This window comes from Alosa alosa, chromosome 21, assembly GCF_017589495.1.
Source record: "Alosa alosa isolate M-15738 ecotype Scorff River chromosome 21, AALO_Geno_1.1, whole genome shotgun sequence".
Lineage (NCBI taxonomy): Eukaryota > Metazoa > Chordata > Actinopteri > Clupeiformes > Clupeidae > Alosa > Alosa alosa.
Genome location: NC_063209.1, coordinates 12,506,958 through 12,533,611, shown reverse-complemented (window position 1 = coordinate 12,533,611; position 26,654 = coordinate 12,506,958). Strand labels below are relative to the sequence as shown.

Here is a 26,654-nt window from a genome sequence, read left to right as displayed (position 1 = left end):
TCGCAGAGGAGCCCGAGATAAAATCCCCAATTGCCAGAACTGGCAGAGCCTGGACCCAGAAAACTCTGTCAACGCCATCGAAATGCCAAAGAGCTGGACAGAGCTAGTGGACGGCAAAAATAAGGTTTGTTCCTGCGGTGTCACTACCTGATTCTTTATCCGTCTCCAGGGTGATGAATGAACGTTGGAATGAAAATACAAACACAATAACAAAAGAAGAACTTTGTGGAACTGTGCTGTGAGCTGAACTGTAGCGGGTTCTTTATATGGAAGTGTCCCCATTTTTGAAGTGGGCCAGCATTTTCAGCATCAAGAGTTTTAGGTGGAGGAGGTGTGTGTGTGTGTGTGTGAGTGTGTGTGTATGTGTGTGTGTGGGGGGGCAGTGTGTGTGCCGCTGCCATTTCCACATCAGAAATATTTAAAACCCTCTTCCTCTACACACTTCCCGAAGGGAGTGGGGATAAACACACACACTCCGAGCACTCACTTCCTGTTTTGTGGTCACACCTGTGAGGTCATTTCCTGTCCGTGTGTGGGTCGGAATGGGAGTGGTAGGTGGTGGGGGTGAAGGGACAAAAGTCATGCAATAAGCAAAAAAATATATCGTTTTGATATACTTTGCTAATAATGCCATTTCTTTTCTGGTTAGAGTTCAAAAGTCCTAAACTGGTTTACTCAGCAGAACATGATTTTTGGTTACTCTCCACAGACGGTCAGCTCTGTGGTCATACAGAACGCCAACGTGTCTGTCATGTACAAGTGTTCTGCAGAAAACAAGGCCGGAATGGACGAGCGGCTCATCTACTTCTATGTCACCAGTAAGTGCTCACTGCTCAAGTTGAAATTGTCTGACTTCAAACACAGCACTCAGATTTAGACATGCATTGAATACGAGCACTAGATTTCAATAACATCAAGCCCTTTTGTTTGTTTTTCACAGTCCTCTAGTGTACAAAGTCTATGAGAATGACTCGAGGGATGATTTATTGAACATGCTCAAAGGCTCATACTAAATTTTCAGCCCTTGAGGTCTTGACGTTTAAAAGGGTAGAGTGCTCAAAACCTCCACAGGCTCAATGGAAGCGCACAAGTGAAGAGTGGAGAGTTTTGTATTTTAATCAGTTATTGATCCATGGCTCTGAAAATGCACAGGCATTTAAAAACGTGTCGGTTATGCAGTAGCTGCAGTGGGTGGCTTACTCACAGCATTGAACATCAGGCTGTTGAACAGACTTGTACACAAAAGAAAAGATAGACAGATGAAGACAACACAATAAGTGGGGGGCAGAATAAGCTTAAGGCAGACTATGCCAGTCACAGTGACACTCCATCAACCACCCGTCACTCCTGAAGACTGGGGGCCCCATTCAATCCCTCAGTCACGTCCATGAAAAGGACCTATACACACAAACACACACACACACACACACACACACACACACACACACCCTTTCACAGAGACTCACCCCTTCAGAAGTGCCTGTGACAACAGAGCCATCATTCATTAACCATGTGTCTCCGTGTGTCTGTCTGTGTGTGTGCTTGGGCCTGTTTGTGTATTTATGTACGTATTTATTTATTTATTTATTTATTATTATTATTTTTTTAAAGGACAGTGCACATTGATCAACATTTCTGTAAATGTGCCAGTGTTAGCCAGCAGGCTAATTTTCAACTGTAGTCCATTGGCAAGATGTTATACTAGGCACATGGTGGCTAAAAAAAAGAACATATTAAATCACATAGCAATTGACATACAGCAATAAAACATAATGCCATAGGACTAGCTCCATTAAAACATTTAGAACATAAGACATATAAACATACAGCCATACAACCCTTAAGGGATCAATAAAGTAACCATCTATCCATCTATCTATCATACATACACCATGAGTTACAGGATAGCTAAACTATAGAGGCAGACCAACATTAATGAATTATGAGAAGTGCTCACATTTTTGTATGCTCAAAAGCCAGTCCTTAAGATGGTGTGTGAATGTATGGTGAGAGGTGGAGTTTCTAATGTCCACTGGCAATTGATTCCATAGTTTAGAGGCTCTCACAGAAAAACATAATTGGCCAAAGGAACTGGACTACACAGTCCCCTCTTAAGGCAGACCCTGTGGTTCTGCTGCTAGATGACTTTTGCTGTATAAAAGTGCTGAGTGGAGGGGGAGCCTTCCCATTAATGATCTTAAAAATTAGGCATGCATCACTGTGTTTTAAAATATTTTCCCAACTGAGTAGGTTATATTTGTTAAGAATGTTACAGTGGTGGTAAAGTTTGTTTTTTTGTCTAAGACATTAAGAGCTTGTTTGTGAAGTGATAAAATAGGCCTTAATGTTGTGCTACATACCTGGGTCCAGCTTGTCATACAATATGTTAGGTGAGGGATTATCATAGTATTCATGTATAGATTTGCTACAGGTGTTGTCAAACAGTTCCTTATATACCTAAAGTTCGCTAGGTTATATTGGGTTATTTGCACTACCTTTCTCACTTGATGTTTAAATGACAGGGTAGAGTCAAGAATAATGCCCAGATATTTAAACTGTGTAACTGTTTGAATGACCTCCCCAGACACACAGACATTGGGTTCACAGTGAGATACAGTGTTGCTTTTGCTAAAAAAACATACAGACTGTCTTCTTAACACTGAGATACAGCTGAGAGCAAGTAAGCCATTTACGTGCACGTACCATTGTATCGCTGAGCTTGACAGCAGCTTGGGCTTTAGTTTTTGCATGAACATATATGACTGTATCATCAGCATACACATCCAGTGCACACTGATGGCAGGTCATTTATGTAGATGCTGAACAGAATAGGGCCCAGGACAGATCCGTGGGGTACACCAAGTTCGTTCCTCAGGGGTGGTGATGTCTCACCACTAACTCTCACACACTGAACTCTCTTTGACAGGTAATATCTCATCCAGTCAGTAACACTGGATGAGAAATTAAAATAAGACATTTTGTGGATAAGTATTTCATGGTTGACAGTGTCAAAAGCTTTTTTTCAAATCTAAGAAAATTGCTCCAACTATGCCTCCTTTGTCCAATTTTGATTTAATGTTTTCCACAAAGAAACAATTAGCTGTCTCTGTGGAGTGATTGGCTCTAAAGCCAAATTGCATGGGGTGCAGTTTAAAAGGACTACTGTTAAGATGCTCAGTCATTTGCTCAGCCACACATTTTCCAGCAATCTTAGACATGATGGGTAAAATACTAATTGGCCTATAGTTATTCATATCAGTTGTATCTCCTTTATAGACTGGTACAACAATGGCTGACTTCCAGTCGTTTGGGAATTTTACCTCTTAAAAGAGGTGTTTATGATTTTAGTAACAGGCCCTGTGAAGGAGGCAGCATGTTTCTTTAAAAACATGGAATCCAGTCCAAATATGTCTTTTGATTTGGAATTCTTAATAGAAGTAATTATAGACTTAACCTTGGGTTCAGAAATTTCAGTCAGAGTGAAGACTGGCTGTGATGCATCAATTGGAAAGGAGTGTAGTGGACCACTTATGGGACTATGCACAGTCAATCTCACAGAACTAACAAAATGGCTATTAAGAATAGTCACTATTTCAGCTGGTTCCTTATATAGGGTACTATTGTCTTTGATCTCCAGCTGCTTTGTTGCTTTATTATGTCCTTTCCTTGTTAGTTTAGGCAGACAGTCCCAGACTTGTTTATGATTACCCTTAGCGTCCCGTATGAGGTCAACAAAGAAGTTCCATTTAGCTGCCCTGATTTCCTTTATTACTCTATTTCTCAAGGACACAAATATATGCCTGTCAGTCAATGAGTTGGCTTGTCACTCAATGAGTTGGACTGTCAGTCAATGAGTTGGACTTGAGAGAGTGCTTTAAAGCATGATCTCTCTCCTTCATTAATCTCCTTATGTCACTAGAGATCCAAGGGAGGGTATATATACTATTTCCTTTAGATATGTTTTTCTTGAGGAATCACTTTGTTATGTTTTGGATTGTGGACATGAGGACATTTGTGTCATTATCCACATCTACACAAGCTACGATTTGGTCCCAGTTAATATTTTTGATTTCCCTGTATCTGTGTGTGTCTTTGTGTGTCTGTATCCATCTGTGTGTGTGTGTGTTTGTATCTGTCTGCGTGTGTCTCTGTCTGGTCTGTCTGTCTGTCTGTCTGTCTCTCTGTTGCTGTCTTTGTCTCTGTGTGTGTGTATGTATGTGTGTGTGTGTGTGTGTGTGTGTGTGTGTGTGTGTCTGTGTGTGTCTGTGTGTGTGTCTGTGTGTGTCTGTGTGTGTGTCTGTGTCTGTGTGTGTGTGTGTGTGTGTGTCTATGTGTGTGTCTGTGTCTGTGTCTGTGTGTGTGTGTGTGTGTGTGTGTGTGTGTGTGTGTGTGTGTGTGTGTGTGTGTCCAGCCATCCCTGAGGGCTTCGGTATAGAGCTGGAGCCGGGCGAGCATCCCCTGGAGCAGGAGCTGGTGCGCCTCAAGTGCAGCGCTGACAACTACACCTACGAGGAGCTGCGCTGGTACCGCCTGGACCCGCACGCCGTGCCGCCCGACTGCCGCAGCCTGCACCGCTATGGCGTGGCGCTAGGGGGCGACCTGTTCTTCGAGGTTGCCACCAACTACTGGGTGCTGGAGCTGACCATGGAGAGCGTGCAGCCCAGCGACGAGGGCAACTACGTGTGCGAGGTGCGCAACAGGCGCTCGGGCGAGAAGCACTGCCACGCCAAATACGTGCCTGTGAAAGGTGAGAGAGAAATAGAGAGACACAGAAGCGAGCAGTGCCACCTAGTGGTCTGGCTGATGGAAATCGCATGCACACATGCATGCGTACACACATACAGTACATACATGCACACACATACACATGCGCACACACACACACACTCACTCACACACAAAATACCCTGGTATCTCTGTAGACCCATTTTTGCACACACAAAATGCTACCCAGGTTTCACTGTGGAGCCATTTTTCCCATGCAAGAAATCCTTCAATAATTAAAAAGGTGCTCCACAGATGAAAATTGCACAGAACAGGATTGCTAAATGAACCTTCTAGAAAAGTTTGTCATTGGAACTCATAAAAGCCCCCAAGTGAATGAACATATTTTCTCTCAGCCCCTCTGATGGATGAAATCCAGGCAACCACCATCTGGGATTTAAACCTGGAGTAAAGTTGTTTACAATGATGACTTTGCCAAAATAGCACACATTACTGAGCCGAATGAAAAGCGCTAGGGCCATTAGCGCGATAGCTAACTATGATGAATTAGCCTCAGAGACACCTGTTAGCCGCTTAGCCGCAGTTAGCCGCCAGCCAACACATTTTGCAATTTAGTGGAGTCCCAATTATATCACAGCTGTGAGAACACCAGTTATCTCTATGTAAGAGGTCACGGGGTTGAATCCAGCAGAGAATACATGCAAACATTATGTGTACAGTGTGTTAAGCATACAGGTTTGCAGTAATGGAATGAGTTGATACAGAAATGCACACTAAAAAAAAAGAAAAAGAAGGGGAGGTTGGGAAACAGCTCAAATAACAAACGTTTTTATAGACCGGTGTGGAATATCTTGTCCTTTATTTCAGAGATGCATGAGATTTTAATTAACAAAATCATATCCACCAGCAGCTCTCTCTCTAAGCTCTCTTGACTCTGTTATAGGCTCATTTAGTGGAAGTGAGATCATCTTATCTAATTCAGTCTCAATTACTAAGAGAGTCTCTGATTAAGAAATGCTGTGAAACTGCGATCCCAGTGAGCCACCACCTATTCTAGCAATAAAATGATTGTGCTAAGTGTACATATTCAGTGACTGTGCAGTAAACAGATTTATTCATAGATGCCTCTGCATAAACCTGGCTCTATACTGGAAACATGTCTATGAGGAAGGCACGTGTCTGTGCAAGGCCAGGAAAGGTTCTTTCTCAGAGACTACCACACAGAATACAGATGTGCGCTCGCCAAATTGCTTGTCTGTAGTCATTAAAATACTTTAAGGCATGGAACTGGCACACATACATGAGTGGGAAAAAACGTCTTTCAACATGCGTGCAGTGCACAGAATACATAAATCATACATCGTGTATAAGATATTTTTTACTTGAATGGTGACCTTTGGTGAAACATTCTTCTGGGAGACACACTTGATGCTCATGGCTTTTCTCAGACAAAAACTCCCATGAGCCTCCTGTCTGGAACATGCCATCAAAGAGGGGCGCGGCGTGGTACACAGAATGCCCAATGCCTCATTGACAAATCGTGCATGTCAAAACCTTTCTCTGTCCCAGTCACTCAGGCTCTGCCTTCTCATTTAGAATTCAGTCTCCATTCCATTTCAATGTTGTTTATTCAATGTTGTATTGATATGTAAGGCATAGAAAGTACCAGCTAGCTGTGTAATAATGACCTGTTATTCCCTTTTGCCTCTTTTTTTTCTTGTTTCTCACCTTTTCTCTTTCCCTCTTTTTTTCTCTTCCTCTTTTTGTTCTTGATGATCAACTCCCATTCGGTCTCGGTGGACGCTCTCATTTTCTCCCTTTGTGGCTCTTCTCCTCCGCTGCTCCTCTCTCCTCCGCCTCTTTCCCGCCTCTTTCATGCTCGCACTGTCTGTCCTCTTCAATCTTCTCTCTTGTCTCTCCACATGTCTCTTTCATCCCTCATTTACGCTCCCTGTGCATCCTTCCCTTTCTCTCTCTCCCTCCCTCTCTCTCTCACCCTCTCTCTCTCTCTCTCCCCCTCCCTCCCTCCCTCTCTCTCTCTATCTCACCCTCTCTCTCTCTCCCTCCCTCTTTCTCTCCCTTCCTCTCTCTACCTTTCTGTTCACCTCTTTTTCTTCTCTCCTCATTCTCCCTCCTCTCTCTTTCACTCTATTACTCTTCCTTCTCATTATCATCTCCTTCATACGTCATACACTTTCTCTACCTCTCCTCCTCTTCCTCTCTCTCCTTCCCCTCTCCCTCTCCTGTTCTCCCTCTTCCCCTCCATCTCTGTCTCTTCTCTCTCTAACCCCCCTCCTCCCCTTCTCTCTCTCTCTCTCTCTCTCTCTCTCTCTCTCTCTCTCTGTCACCATCTCCCTCATTTATTTCAACTTGTCTTTACCTCTCCTGTACTTCTCTCTCTTTCTCCACCTCTCCTGCACCCCCCTCTCTCTTTCTCCACCTCTCCTGCCCCCCTCTCTCTCTTTCTCCACCTCTCCTGCACCCCCCCTCTTGTTCTCTACCTTTTCTGCACCCCCCCTCTCTCCCCCTCTCAGCTCTGGAGGCCCCTCATTACAGGCACAATCCGACCAATCAGACGGTGAACGCCAGCGAGTCCCTGCAGATGGAGTGTGATGTGGAGGGCACCCCTGCCCCACAGCTCTCCTGGTTCAAGAACAACCAGCCGCTGCACCACACCTCAGGTGAGCTCTGCCCCCGCCACAAACAACAAACAACAACAACAACAACAACAACAACAACAACAACAGCAGCACCTACTGTATATGCCAAGCACGCCTGTATACACAAATATAAATATATATTTAAACAAAAGATTAGCACTATCATTATAACTCAGTCAAGTCATTGTGTTGCTAGATGTGAACATGTAGTGAGAAGTGCAAATGCACTTCTCAATACACAAGTAGTGTTAATTGTATACACTTGACACAACATGTTCACATCACTCAACTCAGTCAAAGCAACAAGATGACTGGACTGGGTTGTCTTGGGTACACTTGTCTTGGGTACACATGCTTTTTACGGTGTATACACCTGGCATGCCTATAGCCAACACACATATAAAAGTGTATGTCCATGTTTACATGTCTTGCATGTATGTACAGTATGTCCTAGGAGAAATCCTTTATTTATAGTCTCAGTCAATAGCCTCCAGCACACAGCCCAGATGAGTCCCCCAATATGGCAGGAGCCCACTGGCCACCTTTTGAGAGCTTCCACACTTCCTTTTACACTCTTCCCAATTACCGACACCTCTTTACAGTCCAATCTGAGGGCTTAGCTCCTCCGCTGTCAGCCAGTGCTCTGCAGCACACATGAGGCAGAATCCCCTTCTCATTGTTCTTAGCTACCAACAGAGCACAGGACAGGTATGCTGGGGCTTTGGCATAAAGCTCCTCTTAGCACTAAGCTAAACGTCAAGCTCTTCTTAGTGTAACCTAGCAATGTCTCTCTCTCTCATACACATACTTTTCCTGTCTCTCTATCTACCTGTCCCTCTCTCTTTCCATCTCTATCCCTCTCTCTCTTTAATTGGAATGAATCTCACTTCTCATCTCTTTTTGCATGATGATCCATTCACTCCTTTCATTTCTCTTATAATCTTATACATTTGCATGCGTCTTACACACACACACACACACACACACACACACTCTCTCTCTCTCTCTCTCTCACACACACCCACACACACACACGCACACAAATATAGAGAGAGAATCTGTTTCATATGCAAGACTAAAAGTAAAAAGGAGTGAAGCTAAGCAGTCTTTAAATTAACACAAATTATATTGCTAAACATTTCAGACAGCCATATATGACAGACACTCAGCCACCCAAACACAAACACACACACACGCGCGCGCGCGCACACACACACACACACCCACACACACACACACACACACACACACACACACACACACACACACACACACACACACACTCACAACCCATCCATTCACATAAGCACACACCATCTCACACACGCAGACGGACACTGAAATACACACACACAAACATCAACACACACACACACACACACAAACTCTCTCTCAAACACACACACACACACTTATCCATTCTGATGTCGTTGGGTGTCTCTTGAGATGCTAAGCAGACTTTTAATTGACAGCTCTGGCTAGATACTTTAGATTGGCACAATGTGTTTTGTGGTTTAGCCTGCAACTTCAAATAAATATTAATGTCCACAGTATGCTTGTGTGTGTGTGTGTGTGTGTGTGTGTGTAAATGGGGAATATGAATGTCTGCAGTGCTATAGCTCAAACTGTAATAAAGAAGACTTTCGGGAGTTTTGCCACAGTGTGTATGTGTGTGTGTGTGTGAATGAGAAAGGGGTGGAGGGACTGACTGAGGGGAGTTAGAGAGAAATTGATTGAAGGAAATAGACAGATCAGTAGACAGTAGTCTGAGTGGATACGAAGTAAAGTCGAAAAGTCGGGAGTCAGAGCCAGAACGGGGGAGTAGTGTGTGTAAGAGGGGTGGGAGTGCTGGAGAGGTAGCCGGTCCCATCAGAGCCAGAACGGGGGAGTAGTGTGTGTAAGAGGGATGGGAGTGCTGGAGAGGTAGCCGGTCCCATCAGACTGGAGGCTGCTGCCGCATCAGACACAATCAGCCATCACAAGCTCTAATTACAGCAGCATTACAGCAGGGCCTGGGGGAGGTCAGCACACACTTACTGCTGCCTGAGGACAGCCATCAGGGGGACGGTGCATAAGTCCTCACTTACCACTGAGAGGTCCTCTCTCCCAAATGGGACCTGTCGGACTAGGGCACTATCTGTCTACCGATGTTTATCGTTTGTTTGTTGTTTAGCTGCAGTAAACAAAGAGTCGGGTAAACAAGGAGTCAGGATTTGATGGGAGATTACTGCAGGAAATATGCTTTATCCTGTTTTCTGTGTCATGACAGAATTAGAGGGTAAGTTAAGGTTAGACAGAAGCACAGGTGCAGGTAGGAGTGCATGTGGGAGGAATAATTTGTGTGTGTGTGTGTGTGTGTGTGGCTGTGTGTGTGTGTGTGTGTGTGTGAGTGTGTGTGTGTGTGTGTGTCTATCTGTGTGTACATTTGCCTTATTTACTGAGTAAAAGTAGGTTAAAGACTATGAGGCCGCTCGAGACAGCGAGGTGAGAGGATGTGGGCGGGACCTTGGGTGTTTTATCGCTGGGCAACCGTGTTTTGATTGACAGCTGTGTGGATGTGCGCAGGGATCCTGCTTCAGGACTCCAACCGGACTCTTAGCATCCAGCGTGTTCGGGAGGAGGACGCCGGTGTGTACACATGCAAAGCCTGCAACCAGAGGGGCTGTGTGCACGCCTCGGCAACCGTCACCGTCATCGGTGAGAGTCCGCAAAACAGGGGGCGAATGGAGGGAAAGGAGATGATAGGTCACTCACTCACACACACACGCACACCCACACACACACTCTCACACACACACACACACACACATTTACTCTCTCACTCACTAACTCACACACACACACACACAAACACACACACACACACACGCACGCACATGCATACAGACACACACAAACATGCTATACACACATATTCTTACTGCTATATCATACTATAGGTCCATGTATACTAACACAGATATTGAGATACACACGCTTCTCTTGCTTACTTGTCTTTGCCTCTCTGTGCTCTACCTTCGCTGTCCTCCACCAAGACGGATGAATAGACCAAATAAACCATGTAATAGAATGTAATGTATGCATTTGTATACAAAGTGTGTATTGCCGTATTGTGATTGCACTGATTGACGTGCGCTATGCAGCTATAGGCAGTTGATTGTAATGAGGCTACATTCGTGTGATTGCCTGTGTTGATTTCTTTTGAGCTGCACCTGTTTTGGTAGATGTTCCGTTTCTAAGGTGCTCCTGAATGTCTGTGTTTTAGCGCCCCCTAGGGAGATGGTGGAGGTGGTGATCCTAATCGGCACCGGGGTTATTGCTATCTTCTTCTGGGTCCTCCTCATCCTCATCTTCTGCAACGTCAAGCGGGTGAGTGTGATAACTGATGGGGAATGGGCGGAGAGCCATGGAATAATCTTCCCCTCAGTTGAACCTGAGATTGACTCGATGAGTCACTGAATTTCTAGGCTGTAGGCACCCAGTGGCATTTGTCTGTCTCGCTGGTGGTTATGATAAGGTTAGAGAAGCGGAGAGATATATGCACACCCTTATCCTAAGTAAATGAATTAAATATATTTAATTTGCATTGCTCATTAATTCACATCACGTTGTAAAAAATAGAGCAAAAGAAAAAACAGCAGGACGATCAAAAAATAAACTGCCTTTGTAATAATTCATGAATAATATAGAAATGTCACTCCCACAAACCTCCCAGTAGGAGCAGTCTGCTAGAAGCCCGGATCCGTGTGTGTGTGTGTGTGTGTTCTCAGCATCTTGTTTCCCCTCCTCTGCAGGTTAACCCTGCCGACATTAAGACAGGGTACCTGTCAATCATCATGGACCCAGGAGAGGTGCCTCTGGAGGACCAGTGTGAATACCTCCCCTACGATTCCAGCCAATGGGAGATCGGACGAGACCGCCTACGCCTCGGTATGGGGTCAGGGGTAGTGTGTGTGTGTGTGTGTGTTGTGTTTATATGACTGTGCGTGTATGTTTGTATCAGAGGGCTCAGCGTGCATCCATGACATTTAGAATGTTGTTCTGACTCACTTCAGTATATATCCTGCCAGTCATGTTGCAGTCATGTACTTGAATGATACATTAAACTAGAATGAGCCTTGAGCAACATGGTGCAGTTCTTTCAAGCCTAGCTAATCTGCCAAGCACAAGCCCATGTAGATGAAACAGGAGCCAACCCCCAAAGGAAATTAAGTTGTTGTGGAAATTAAATTTCTACAAACCTCAAGCATGTGGACCTGCAGTATATTTGCCATTCTATAGTGATAGAAATGGTCAGCATTTAATTTTGAGGTGAAAATTGTGTTTTTTTGGTTAATTGGCTGTCTGTTCAGGTTTCCTTTAACAAGGCAATGCTCACCCACAAGATGAAGTTGCCACTCACTCATTAATTATTCCCCAGAGAGCCAAGCCAAAATTCACAGCTATTTATTAGAAACCCTCTTGAACACATCTCGTCCTCGACCTGACAGGTGTGTGTGTGTGTGTGTGTGTGCGTGTGCGTGTGCGTGTGCGTGTGCGTGTGCGTGTGTGTGTTTCCTCGGGCAGGAAAATCACTGGGTCACGGAGCGTTCGGTAAGGTGATGGAGGCGACCATCTTCAGTAATGAGAAGAAGGGGAGTCTGGACACTGTGGCAGTGAAGATGCTGAAAGGTGAGAGGGGGGATGGATGGATGCGAGAGAGATCACAGAAGGAGAACAGACAGTCCCAACTGTCAGAAAAATAAGAACAGAACAGACTGCTAATGAGCCCATGTAATCTCTCTGCCTGTCTCTGACTGTGTGTGTCTGTCTGTGTATATGTGTGTGTGTGTGTGTGTGTGTGTAAGTGTGGTCACAGTTCGGCTGTGGCATGGAGGGAGGGGTTGTGCATATGTACAACCCCTCCCTCCATGCCACAGCCGAACTGTGACCACACTTATACCTTCCTTAATATAGTTATATATATAGAGATATATAGACTTTATTCATTTTATATTATTTATTTGACTTACTCATTTGCACCATCACCATGACACTCATTCACACAGAGCACCTTACCTTATGCACAGAGAATCACAGGCTCAGTCCCTGCCTCAGTCTTTGCAAGGGCATCTTGTTTGATTAATCACCCACTATGTGGATACTGTTTTTTTAGAATTGTGTTATTTAGTATAATTTGTATTTTAGTATATTTAGTATTTAGTATATATTTATCTTCTACTGTCCTTATTGCTTAGTTGTGTTTTTATATTATACACTTTTAATTACTTTCTGCTGTTAGTGAACGTGTGTGTGTGTTGTCTGTATGCTACTGTGACCTTGAATTTCCCCTGGGGATTAATAAAGTATCCATCTATCTATCTATCTATCTGTTGTGTGTTTCTCTCTGACTGTGTCTCTGTGTGTGTCTGTTGTGGGTTTCTCTCTCTCTCTTTCTCTCTGACCGTGTATCTGTGTGTGTCTGTGTGTGTGTTTGTGTGTGTGTGTGTGCGCGTGTCTGTGTGTGTGTCTCACAAAGATGGAGCCACAGCGAGCGAACATAAAGCACTTATGTCAGAACTGAAGATCCTCATTCACATCGGAAACCACCTGAACGTCGTCAACCTCTTAGGCGCCTGCACCAAACCAAACGGTAAGCTAGCGTCTGTGTACACCCCATCGGTGCCCCCCTACGGCCCTGACATCCCACAAGCATGTTATTTGTACACAACAACACGTGTTCATATGGAATTGATGAGACATTATTCAGAGCATGCATTCATTTGGACTCCTACAGTCCCTCAAAGGACATTATCATGCATTCATTACAAATGAGGGACTCTGAAAAGAGGTTAATCATCTGCTGACTGTTTTCAAGGCAACGCCTTAGTTCTCCTGATTTCCGCTCTCCCTGTTTTTCTTTTCTACAGGCACTGTCCCAATTTCTGTTCAGCTTTTTAAAAATGTATTTTACTACATTGTGTACACAGATAGGCCTAGTTCTACTACCATTTCCACTTTCACGTTTGCGAGGGAAAACATTTGTTCATCATCAGCTTCAAAACGTCCAAGCAAATCAAGGCATAGTGAGCTGAGTCTGGTGTAATTATTTTAATGAAATGTAATCAATGTTTGTGAAATTGTGTTGTTTGCCTGTTTGCCCAGGGCCCCTGATGGTGGTGGTGGAGTACTGTAAATATGGAAATCTTTCCAACTTCCTGCGGGCCAAGAGAGAATTCTTCCTGCCGTATCGGGTGTGTATTCCACAGACCAGAGGGTCCAGAGTGGCTCGCTCATAAAGTTCACAGATGGAGGCACGGAGCTAACAAACACAGCATGATTAGTATGCCCCACACACACACACACACACACACACACACACACACACACACACACACATTCTAAGTCTTGACAAGCGCTAAAGGTTTTGAGCAGCCCATAATTATGTGGCTCACACACTCACTCACATACACACACACACACACACACACACACACACACACACACACACACACACTCACACAGTGACAGAGTCTTGACAATTGCTCAAGGTTTTGAGCTGCACACATTATTAATGATTGATCACACTAATTATTTAATGGGGTGAGCCAAGGAGACCTTTTTATATGAGCCACCCCTCTGATTGATTACACCAGCTAATGAAAAGTCTACAGGGTACCAGTGTGGCAGCAATACAAAATGCAAGTGGGGATTCTGCAAACTTTGTTTCCAAGAAATTGAATGTCCGTTAGTGAAAGCAAACCCATTTGCTGCAAACTGACACTGTTTGTGTAACGTTACAGTGAACTGTATGAGAATGACTCAGAGATAGCCAGAGCAGAGTGTTAAGAATTTTAAATAGGGTCAGTGCAAAGACTACCATTCAAGCTGATTTACATTTGCATGACTATGAAGTTAAACAAACAGCCAAGCGAATAGGTTTTAGATGAAGCAGTAGGGTACTGTGTTAATTAATGATTTAAAAGGCAAAAGGGTAATTGAGGCAGATAAGCGTAAAAGACAGCGGAGCTGTATATTGCTGTTAGTTGGTGTACATCTCGCAGGGATGCTGTTCTAATTTCAATTATGCAAGCACTACAGTTTGTAGTGCAATTTCACTAATTTGTTTTTCTCCGTTTTTTGATTGAAAAGGCCATTCTTGTTTATAAGTTATAGTGATTTAAAGTTTGTTTAAAATAACTCTCCATATTATCTGCTCTTAATGTATCCACTGAGCACAGCTTTTAAAAAAAAAAAAAAAAAAAAAAAAGACATCGATCTCCCACTTGTCAGCAAAGAATTTACAGATACTTACACAATTACTGCTGCACTAAGCTCTTCTATTTTGAATAACTCCAGGCGCTCTCAGTGTAGTATGTCAAAGCTCATGCAGCATCTGCTTTGCATTGCGACTCATGCTGCAGCTAATTGCTTATCTCGGGATGTTTTGACAGGACCGATCGCCGAAAACGCAGAGTCAGGTGAGGCGGATGATCGCGGCAGGACAGGCGGAGCAGCAGCAGAGGGGGCGACTGGCCCCCCACCACCACCATCAGTCCGGCGGGAGGGGGGGGCGCCGCAGTCCACAGGAGTCTGTGGAGAAAAGTGAGTCGACTTTTCCCACACCTGCAGGGAGTCAAAAAAGTAATCTGTTAAAGAAGGTTGTATAATGTCACATGCTACAATGTCATTGTAATTTGCAGTCGTGTGTCATGTGATAAATGTAGGTCCATCTGTCAGGTTCAGGTTTATCTGTCAGGTTTATGTTTATCAACCAGGTTTAAGTTTATCTGTCAGATTTATCAATCAGGTTTAGGTTTATCTGTCATTCAGGTTTATCTGTCAGGTTTAGGTCCATCTATCAGGTTCAGGTTTATCTGTCAGATCTGTGTGGTTTTTCCCACGAAGCAAATCTAAAGAGACTACATGTCATCCTGTCTCCCTGTAGTGGACGACCTGTGGAAAACTCCACTGACGGTTGAGGACCTCATCTGCTACAGCTTCCAAGTGGCACGAGGGATGGAGTTTCTTGATTCTCGAAAGGTACATTTTGTACAAGTTCACTTTGTCTGGAGAAGGGCCTTTACTCCAAACAGAAAGGCAAACAGACGGCCAGACGGACGGATACGAATGTGTGGTAGGCGGGTGTTTTTTGAGGAAATGTGGATGCAGCAGGTTATGAATCACAGCTTTATAAAGTAGAACATCTCTGAAACAGCATTTTGTGAAATGACTCCTGCTACCCTAGACTTCCATTCCCTGATGCATTATGGTAAAGTGAGATACAACACCCCCACCCACCCCTCCACAAAAAAAGTAAAAAGGCCTTTTCACCCAAACTCCAGTGGCTAATCTGTCAAGGGAGGGTTGTTTGTATAGCTGACGGGAAGCATAGACTAACTCATCAGTATTCCAAATCCACACCCTGTTGTCACGGAACCTTCGCAACACCATCCATCCCCTGACGCCATGCAACTCTGCCCCTCACCCCCCTCTAGTGCATCCACCGAGATTTGGCCGCACGGAATATCCTGCTGTCCGAAAGCAATGTGGTGAAGATTTGTGACTTCGGCCTGGCGCGAGATATCTACAAGGACCCAGACTACGTGCGGAAGGGCAACGTGAGTCATAAAGTGGGGGGTGATTTGTGACATACAGTATCTCTCTTAAAAAAAACGCCTGGAGACTTGCAGTGGTGATTCATATTCCTGTGATGTTGGTGAGAACACAAGGTCAGCCAGGGCAAGGAGTACTGCAGGTACGAGCTCCAATGTGTACATCCCATGGGACAGGTGTAAATAAAATCTTCAGCTATGAACCCAAATATACAGCGTATGAGCCTTACATCACACACAACACACAGTGGCCGATGTGTGGAAAACAAATCAACGGTCCACTAAGTATCTCCATGATTTGGATGATGAGTGAAGAAGCTTTATTACCATCAGTCCAAAAAAGATGGTAGACTTACGATGGGGATGTTTTGGTTTTTATAAAATGTTTTTCCAGGGGGGTGGCATAGTATCCAACCCCAACTTCAGCTCTGCTTAACACACAGACCTGGCAGCTGCAAGCCACTGTCATAATGAATCTGCTTTCTTCTCTTCTCCTTTTCCTCTTTTCCTCTCTTCTCTTCTCTCCTCTCATTGTCTCTCCTGTCCTTTCCTCCCCTCGTGTCCACTCCTCTGCTGTCCCGCGCTGCTCTCCTCCCCTCTGCTGGGGTAGGCCAGACTGCCTCTGAAGTGGATGGCCCCCGAGAGCATCTTTGACAAGGTGTACACCAGCCAAAGTGACGTCTGGTCCTTCGGAGTGCTTCTCTGGGAGATCTTCTCTTTAGGTAAGTGAGTCACAGCCGTCTGGGCCCTTTTTTTTTTTTTTTAAATGGGGCAGCAATGAACTATTTAAATGAATGGTTCATTGCTGCAAGTCCTAGCTTTGATATTAAAAGTCTAACAGGACTAGACAAGGGAATGTTTTTTAGACCACATAAAATTGCTATTTGACACTTAATCCTTGGAGAGCTCACTGGGTGTCATAAAAGTTTATGAGTATACCCTATCACCCAGACCAACCCATTAGGTCTTCTGTATCAGTTATTACAATACACACACATTCTATATTCAGTTATTACAAACAATTGACAACAGTTATTAACAAGTGCGGAGATGGATGTTTCCTTTCCCCTGACCAAGGCTCTCCTGCTCCCCTCAGGTGCGTCTCCGTACCCAGGTGTTCAGATAGATGAAGACTTCTGTAAACGCTTGAAGGACGGTACCAGGATGAGAGCCCCAGACAACGCCTCCCCCGAAATGTAAGTCCTGCAGCCGTCTAACTAACAAATCACCCCACACCGACACCAGGCCTGGATCTATGGTGGTGAAGAAGGGTACATTTCATACCTAAATTACTATAGTCCACCCTCAATTTCAACACTTTAAGTAGATAGATAGATAGATAGATAGATACTTTATTGATTCCCAAGGGGAAATGCAGGGGGTCTCAGTAGCATACAGACATCACACACAACATGCACTTACAGCAGAAATGGTAAATATAAGTAAAAACATATAACCAAACTCCACTGTACAATAGAGTATATAAGTAGGAGATAAGAAAAACTAACAAAACTAAATACTACATATACTATATAAATTAGATGTAAAAAATCCAGTGTGCTTGAAATGATCAAGCATGAGACACTTGTAGTGACAGGGCCTGTAGTTCTGTGTGCATGGTGAGGTGCTCAAGAGAGTGAGTGTCATGGTGAAGGTGCAAAAAGTAGTCCAACAGTAGTCCTTTAGTTATGTGTGCAAGGTAAGGTGCTCAAGAGAGTAATGTCATGGTGAAGGTACAAAAAGTAGTCCAACATTAGTCCAACAGTGCAATAATAACATCTAGAGACCAGCATAAATAATATGGACAAATAGGAGAGTAAAGTATAATGTAGACAAGGTAATATAAAAAACTATAAAAAACTATGTCAGTGCAAGGACAGGTTGAGGTAATAGGGTTACAGCCATTCAGTATTGTAGCAGAAGCCATTGATCATGTGTGCTAATATAGCATGAAAAACAGTGTAGCAGGAAAACAGTAGTAAAAACATTAGGCTGTGGACATTAGTAAAACAGTAACCAGTAACCTAACCATAGCGCAATACCAGGCCTATAGCTACATGGAGATGTATACTGCAGGTTATACTGCATGTCTAAACTAGGATTGTGTACTTTCTGTTTATTGTGACATAGCTACAAGTAAGACACTAGCCTAACTAATGTCTGATGAGCTTTTAGTGATTTGGCTGTGTGGATCTGGCCCTACCTAGAGGTGCAATTGTCTTTGTTGTGTGTTTTTGTGTTTGTATTTGTCTGTATTTTGCTCTGTATAACATCACTAGTGACCAAGGAGAGGAGTTGTGTGTTGGAGCTCAGTGGATGTAGTAGAGCTCATGTGTTGATGAAGCATGCTGAAGTGCCACGCCAGCTCAGGAAAGGGAAATCTCTTTGACATGCAGGAAAAGGAAACTAACAGCAACTTCACAGCTGGGAGATCAAGGCCATTAAGTGGAAAACACACACACACAAACACACACACACACACACACACACACACACACACACACACACACACACACAGAGAGAGGGGAGAGGGAGAGAGAGAGAGAGAGAGAGTAGGAGAGAGACAGATAGAGATCAAGAGGTGGATGTTCCCAGGTTCATGTTTCTAGAGAGACCCATGTGTGCCTGACTAAAAGTTGACGCGTCTCTATCACCCCCTGGTGGCAGATACGGGATCATGCTGGCCTGCTGGCAGGGAGAGCCGAGGGAGAGGCCCACGTTCCCAGCGCTGGTGGAGTTCCTCGGGGACCTTCTGCAGGACAACGGCCTCCCTGTAAGTTCTACCAACCGTGTGTGACCTATGAGAGAGTGTACAAACCAGACTTGTTTTTTTAACTTGAGAGATGTTGTAAGATGTGTTCTGAGTGAGATTTTGAATTGAGGTTGTGAGGGCTGTGTTGATTAAACTCAGAAAGTAGTTTGCTGGTGCTTTCAAATCTATGTTTAATCAAACCAAACTGTGGGTTTAAATCGTTTTACTTCAGTTCCCCATTCACACACACACACACACACACACACACACACACACACACACACACACCAGCTACTATGGAACGTCTTTTATTAGCATACAAATTGGAAAATATCTCACTTCTGCTCAGCTTTGGCCCCAAAACTGTCTTCAAAATTGATAAGAGCGAGACTCATCCCAGGGATCATCATTTCAGACAGGGAGGCTCACTTTGAATTTAGCTTCACTTTTTAATTTGGCCCTCCACTCATGAGGAGAAAAGCATTCAGAGGTCAGAGGAACCAAGAGGACCGATCCCAGTGTGTGTGTGTGTGTGTGTGTGTGTGTGTGTGTAGGACGGGAAGGACTACATACCGCTCAACGTGTCCCAGAGCTCAGAGGACGATGGCTTCTCACAGGCGTCTTCCAGACCCCCGTCAGAGGAGGAGCTGAGGCTGGCCTGTAACACCCTCCCCAACAGGTAGACACACACACACACACACACACACACAAACACACTGTCAAACACACACACTACCAGACACAAGCTGACTGCCTTCATCACCTTACCTAACGCTGGCGCACACACACGCGCAGGCGAACACGAACACACACACACACACACAGCAGTCTACAGCTCAGTAAACCCATTAGCATGTGGTCTGCTTTGGAGACATGATGCTTATCTGCATGACAAATGTGACTGACCTGTCTGGCCAAGGTCATGGTGTAGATAGCTTTGGTCAGTAGCTTGGAGCATCATCTGTCTAAGCACATCATGTAGCAGCTCACTGGTCTAAAATGCATGTTTGTACCAAACGTTCCTTTTCTTGTAGTCCTGGAATAGCCTTTCACTGCCTACAGGAATTTGCCTTCAAAAAGGACCCAAAGCCACCATATTTGCCCATATAAGGAGATCCGGGTGCTAACCGAAGCTAACTTATTGCAAGTTGCACTACAAATTAGTTCCCATGTGGCAAAAATCAAAGTTCGACGTCTTAAAGTACTGATCACAACACCCACTCAAAGTCAGATGACAATAGTGTGTAGGGCAAAACGTCTGCATTTCAGACTTCTTCGTCACAGCAAGAGTTTAAAGGAACCGTATGTAAGAAACATATTTCACTTAATCATAAAATGGCCCTGATATGTCACTAGCAGGGTTCCCACGGGTCATGGAATCTCTGGAATATCATGGAATTTTGGAAGGTCTATTCCAGACATGGATAGTCAGGGAATTTTATATTTTTTGGGGCAAAGTCATAGAATATCAGGGAATTTTGTTGTAGCAGTTTAACATGTACTTGCCAAAAGTATTTCTACGCATAATTGGTGTGCATTTCTGGTTATTAGCTTTACTGCATGCCCAACTTTGTTTATTCAATGCCCATTTATTCATCTCCCGCTCTAAAAAAGTCAAAGATTCTTGAACGCTACGCGGCTGCTCTGAAATCATTGGTTGGTATATTGTGCCATTCCTTATAGTAAGTCATGGAAATTCAGGTTTTTTGTCAGGGAGTGTCAGGGAAAAGTCATGGAATTTTACATTTGACTTAGAGTGGGAACCCTGCACTAGACATTAATTAAGAAATCATGTTCATTTCAAATATATCGCTGACAACAGTAGTCCGGTTAGGATATTGTCATTTAAAAAGTGAAGTTGCAGCCCTCAGCTGATGTTGATGTTGTGTTTTGTCATGCCATGTTGTGTTTTGGCCTGATGCGCCACCCTCCACCTATCTACTAATCACAAAGTCAGTAGTGTTTCGGCATCCGGGTTGGCAACCTCGAGTCAGGGGGAGGGGGAGGGCATACACCGCTCTACAGTAATTTGAAAGTCATTGCAGTACCAGTTTTGGCCACAATCTTACATATGTTTCCTTTAAACGGTGCGATTATTCAAAATCGCAAGTACCCAGATCTCCTTATATGGGCAAAGATGGCAACTTTTTGGAACTGAAAACTGCCAATCACTTGGTCAGTAGCCAATAAGTTACTAGATCACGCCCTCCAGCATCAGAAATACATCCCACCCTCCTGCGATACATCCATTCAGCACAGGTTTTTTGGAACTGTTGATCACGTAGCGGCAACATCAAAGAGTGTCACAACTCTCTCTTCTTAAGGCTCTGACTGAAACGAAGTAGTGAGTCTGGAAACCTGGCTACCATTTTGGATTTTGTAAGAACCGATTTTCTCCCCAAACTCCTAAATAGGAGCCATGTATATAACCATGACTTCTTTTGAGGACATACAAGCAAACCCTCGGGCTCTAAATGTCACATATTGTATATATCTAACTCATTTGCTATTAGAATTTCACTAATTTCACGTAGTTATACTGTTGCAGCAGCCAAGTATGTGCAGATCAGTCTAAAACCCAAAGGTTAATATTCATAAGAATGTATTCCTCTGGCCTGGAGCTGCTGAGAAAGTGGCTGAACAAGCAATTAGACTTGTGACATAACAGATTTCAAGTCAGTTCGAGCCAAATTTGTCGCAAGCACATCATCAATCAGAAGGGATTTGTATGGTTCTGTGAAACTGGGTGTGTAATAGATAGAACAATAGTTGGAAATAACAGTCATCAGAGACTGAAAAATATATGCCTGGAAGAACCAACTGACTGATATTTTCCATTACTGCAGGGGAAAAAAATCCTGATTGATTGCTCAGTCCCATTTTACAAGCCAAATACTTGGGCAAACCTTACAGTAGAAAAATGGCATGCTGTCACACACACACACACACACACACACACACACACACACACACACACACACACACACAAACACACAGAAACCTTACAGTATAAAAATAACATGCTCATACTGTACACTCACACTCTCTCTCTTTCTCTCTCTCTCTCACACACAAACACACAAACAACAACACACACACACACACACACACACACACACACACACACAGCGAGAGAAACCTTACAGTAGGAAAATAACATGCTCATACACTCACACTCTATCTCTCACACACACAAACACACACAGGCCTTACAGTAAATAATGGCGGCCTTACAGTAAATAATGGCATGCTTAAACCTGAAACTTTAAACAGGGTTTCAAAACAATCTTTTGGTCACGCATCCACACCCACAGCCCACATTAGCAGGTAGCCTGTCTTACATAAGCTAGACCTTTGCAGCCCTCTGCTATTTTTACAAGTGGTGGGAAATGCGTAGGAGTCACGCACATGTGTGCATGCACACACACACACACACGCACACACACACACACACACACACACACACACACACACACACACACACACACACACACACACACACACACACACACACACACACACACACACAGGGTGCTTGACATCATCTCCTGCAGAGTCTCTCATGGCAGTAGAATCCTAGGTAGAGCGTGGTAAAGGGAGAGTCTGCGACACAATACAAGGTGCATCCCGTCCACACAGACATAGGATAGGATAGGGGTAGGATACCTGCTTCCTGACGACGTGCGCCATGAGCCAACATCCTCCTTCAACTTCCCGCTCCCCTCCATCGTTTCTAGGGAACAGAGAAACACATCAGAGTGATGTTATGGCGTTTTGTCTCTACACGTTAGGGGGACACCATGGGAAATGTACTGTCTTTGCGAAGATTGCGGTGGTGGTATTAAGTTAACTTGCCATGGGAAATCTGGATAAAAGATCCAATATCTGCACATTATTTATTTGATCACAAAGATATTTCATTTACAACACTTAGGTCTTCATCAGACAAACACCTTTATGACAGAGGTCATAAAAACCTCTTTTCTTCCTCTCCCTCTTAAAGTCCTTTTTTCTCTTTGTGTTTTTCTTTTATATTCATTCCAGTTTACCTTTGTCTAGCACCTGGCCTCAACACTGGTCACACACCTTTTTCTAGTCTTTCTTCAATGGGTAATCTTACACTAGAATGTCTTTCCAGGTATTACAACTGTGTCCCATTTGGTGGCTGTGTGCTAGTGGGACCTTCCAACATCTGCCACTCGCGGGTCAAGACCTTCGAGGAGGTTCCTCTGGAGATGACCTCCCACAAGGCCCATCATGTAAGCACCTGCTCCATAATAGCAACCACTGTAGTGTCCACTCTAGAGTTATTGGGTTATTGGGTGGATAAGTTTCATGTTTGTCTGTTGATGCTTTACGTCCTACATGTATGTCTACATGCCTGTCTATTGATGCTACTATATGTCTTACATGTATGTATTGTTTCTGTCCTCCTATCCTTAAATGAGCTGCCCAGGGATGCAAAAAGAATTTCAGCACAAACTGGCAAATAAAGTTGTATCGTATCGTATCGTATCGTTATGCATAGGGCTGTTCATCAGACCCCCTGATGACATGACCCAGCTTCTTCATCAATCTCATCTGTCAACATGTAACCAATATGTATTTTAAAGCTGCTGTCAGACCTAGGTGTAAGTCTGCATGTTCTGCGGCCGTATATCTGAACATAACCAGCTATTTGGAATTCCGAACTTCGCCGGCTCTTACACTACTCCCCACCTAGTATTTCCGACGGATATTAAGTAAATGAGAATGCAGAGATTTTGTTCATGTGCATGTTTCAACCACATTCAACCTGTTCAACCACGTAGAGATTCTGTTCATGTGCGTCGGTATCGTTCACACATATGACCGCATAATGTCAGCATGTTAGCATCATATCTGAATCACCCGAAGGGTCGGACCTCCGTTTGACAAAGCTCTGCATATACTGCGGAGGACGTGTCTGAAATCAGCTATTGATTACTGAAATAAGACTATCAAATCCAAAGCAAAGTCTTTTAAAGTTAAGATCATATTTTGTTGAATATAATGGTGGAAATGGTCATTTTGGAATAAAACATTTGCCAAATACCTAAACTTTAACTTTAATATAAAAAGGGAGAATATCCAAAGCACTGAGGTGGAGAGTTCAATTAAAGGGAACAATTAAACTCATTATGTCTGGGCCACTGTTTAAAACAGCAACCCATGCAGGGGCCGTAACTATGACAACCCCATCCTTGACGGTCCTCTTGTGCCTCTTCCTCTGTTAAAGGACAGCAGCCAGACAGACAGTGGGATGGTCCTGGCGTCGGAGGAGTTTGAGAGGATCGAACACAAACACAGAGGAGGCATCTCCAGGAAGTAAGACTGCAGGTTCTACCCTCCAAAACGCCCCACTTCCCCACAGCAAAGTTGCCCCAGGGTTTCGCATGTCTTTATATTTTGGATGTCAAAAAATATTACATTATTTATGGTAGAGTATCAAATCATTTATAATGGTATAAAAATACAATAGTGATGGCAGGATGCTTTGGATGATCCTAATCTGATTTATTGTGTATTAGATTATTCTAATCTGGATTGAGATAGTGTTCTGTTCTGCCACAATGAGTAATGATATTACGTGTGACACCCTGAGGTCAGGTCTGCCCTGCTTCACACCCACCCCGTTAATCCCGCCCCTCTTCCCTCCCCAGTCCTCAGATTGGCAGGAGTACAGAGCGCCTGATTGGTGCGTCGGTTCATGGTTCACGGCCGCCGTTCCTCTCTCAGCTCTCGGGTCAGACGTTCTACAACAACGAGTACGGGCAGCTGTCCGAGGAGGGCATGGGTCTGGACTTCTTCTCCGTCCCCGATGACCTGGTCTCCGAGGGAAGCGGTCCCGCCTCATCCAACCTGTGACACTCCAGCCCCATTGGCGAGTGACAGGTGTCAGTCATCACTGAATCCACGCCCCTGCCCTTTAACTGCCCCACCCTCCCCAAACCACCCAAAAAAGAAAAAGGGAAAAAAAAGTAATCCAAACCTTACCCTCCATTCATTAACCATACTTTCATTTGGACTGTTAACTTCACAGTGTGCCTTACCACGCCTGCCTTAAACCCCTTCCAACCAACTTCCTATACACACACAAATACACATACACACACACACACACACTTCTACACAGTAACAATCTCTCACACAGTGAACTGAGGTCGTTGTGTGCCAAGTTCTCTTTGCAGCCACTGGGTGGCGCCCTTATGTGAAAATCAAACGAAGAAAAAGTAGAAGAATAAGTATTTTATATCATCTACTAGCTACATTTAGCCTTTTCTCAAGAGTATACTTCTGTTGTGTATTTGTAAAAAAATATTAAAAACTGAAAACAAATAATCCTGAATGGGAGAAAATAAAGCAATATATCTTCTTTACCCTGTATGACCATTTGTCTTTTCTAAAAGAAATAAAAGCAGGACAACACAGGAGTAATATTGAAAAAAGACAACCTTCATGTTATGCAATGGATTTTTTGTTATCTAATTCATTGAGCTTGTTGATAGTGAATTAGCATTGCAAACAATTGCTTATTGTGTTGTCCACTCTTTGTTGCTATCTTACGTAATGCCCTCTGAATCTGTTTAGCATCCACTTGTCGGGTCTATGCTACTGGACGTCCTCAGACACAACCAGACGGCACAATAGCGACAGGGAGTGTAGTGTTGTGTGTAAACACACGCCACACTCATCATTTGTTTATGTATATTTTTTTAATCAATGGAAAAGGTAGACAAACCAGAGCTGAGGTCCACATGGCAACAGGTTGTTTTGTCTATCAAGTATGCGTCCTACAATTGTAAATGCCTGCAGGTCGTGGTTCCTTAAAAGGCCAGACAGACAGACGGCGAGTGAGGAAGACAGAGAGTACAAAAGCTGTGCTGTTGGCCAGTCCTGTGCCGTTGCCACGGGGGACAAGAGACACACATAACGCGGTTGCTAGGGTCATCTTGAGGCGGTAGATCTGGGAGCTGGTGAAGTCTCTGAATTTCTGAACGTGAAGATGATGAAACACAATGACTGTTTTACCTCAGATATTTGGAGAACAGCAACAGAAAGCAAAAGTCCGGTCACTATGTGGACAGGGTCAAGCAGCTCGTTGAGAAGCTGTAACGGCACAGACCACGCAGCTGTGAAGTAAAAGCTGAGTATAGATTTGAAACATGCTGGACAGATTACACACATAAACAACCTACATTTTCCAGTAAAAACAACTTCATTAACACAGATCAAGAATCTTAAAAAAACAAACAAAAAAAAAAAAACAGTATTCAGACATGAAACTATTCTTACAAAAATATCACACCAGACAAAGCTTTGGTTCGCAAACTGTAGGACATTCGCCATTTTTTTTGTCATTTTTGTTTTATTTTTCTCAAGTCATTTTTCTGAAGTAACACTTAAACATTGAGATAACAAACTAAAAGGTCTGCATTGGTGGGCAATGCCAAGCCCAGAATGCATTGGGAACCAAGAATCTATCTATTTCATCATACTGCTAGAGTAACAACTAACTTCCTGTTTTTGCAATCAAGTTTGGGGTCCAAACCTCTGACCTTCCAGAAATTACGCACGTATTCAATACGTAACAATGATCTTCATTTGAAAGTATGACCTTGAAGGCACTAATAAAACATTACCTGTTGGATCATTGATTTAAAAAAAAAAATGATTAGTCTGATTCTGTGAGTGAAGGTCACAACAATGAATTTGTAACCGATCCAACAAATAAAAGGTGCAAGTACCTCACTATCATCTTCCCAAACTGGAATGATAGACCAATGATTCAAAATCCCTTTAACAACCTTCTCCAACATTCTACAATATAAATACGAAATTAGGTGAACTGAGTATGGCCACTCAGTGTTCATACTATGGGAATATTTAACGGAAGCAGGATTC

General features: G+C 43.7%; 1 protein-coding gene across 1 annotated transcript in view; it reads left to right on the top strand.

The window, feature by feature from the left end:
- The window catches only part of flt4 (fms related receptor tyrosine kinase 4), a 57,379-nt gene extending 32,281 nt beyond the window's left edge, over window positions 1-25,098 (top strand). The window contains exons 11-30 of the mRNA XM_048232214.1: window positions 1-124; window positions 710-818; window positions 4,412-4,747; window positions 7,260-7,406; window positions 9,951-10,082; window positions 10,651-10,754; window positions 11,180-11,315; window positions 11,952-12,056; window positions 12,904-13,017; window positions 13,530-13,618; window positions 14,819-14,969; window positions 15,313-15,407; window positions 15,863-15,985; window positions 16,590-16,701; window positions 17,076-17,175; window positions 18,647-18,752; window positions 19,286-19,410; window positions 22,870-22,990; window positions 23,989-24,077; window positions 24,413-25,098. The exon at window positions 1-124 is cut by the window's left edge and continues 3 nt beyond it. Coding sequence (XP_048088171.1) covers window positions 1-124; window positions 710-818; window positions 4,412-4,747; window positions 7,260-7,406; window positions 9,951-10,082; window positions 10,651-10,754; window positions 11,180-11,315; window positions 11,952-12,056; window positions 12,904-13,017; window positions 13,530-13,618; window positions 14,819-14,969; window positions 15,313-15,407; window positions 15,863-15,985; window positions 16,590-16,701; window positions 17,076-17,175; window positions 18,647-18,752; window positions 19,286-19,410; window positions 22,870-22,990; window positions 23,989-24,077; window positions 24,413-24,617 — 2,623 coding nt within the window. The 3' untranslated portion in view covers window positions 24,618-25,098. The remainder of the gene's footprint in view (window positions 125-709; window positions 819-4,411; window positions 4,748-7,259; window positions 7,407-9,950; window positions 10,083-10,650; window positions 10,755-11,179; window positions 11,316-11,951; window positions 12,057-12,903; window positions 13,018-13,529; window positions 13,619-14,818; window positions 14,970-15,312; window positions 15,408-15,862; window positions 15,986-16,589; window positions 16,702-17,075; window positions 17,176-18,646; window positions 18,753-19,285; window positions 19,411-22,869; window positions 22,991-23,988; window positions 24,078-24,412) is intronic.
- Window positions 25,099-26,654: the final 1,556 nt, after the last annotated feature.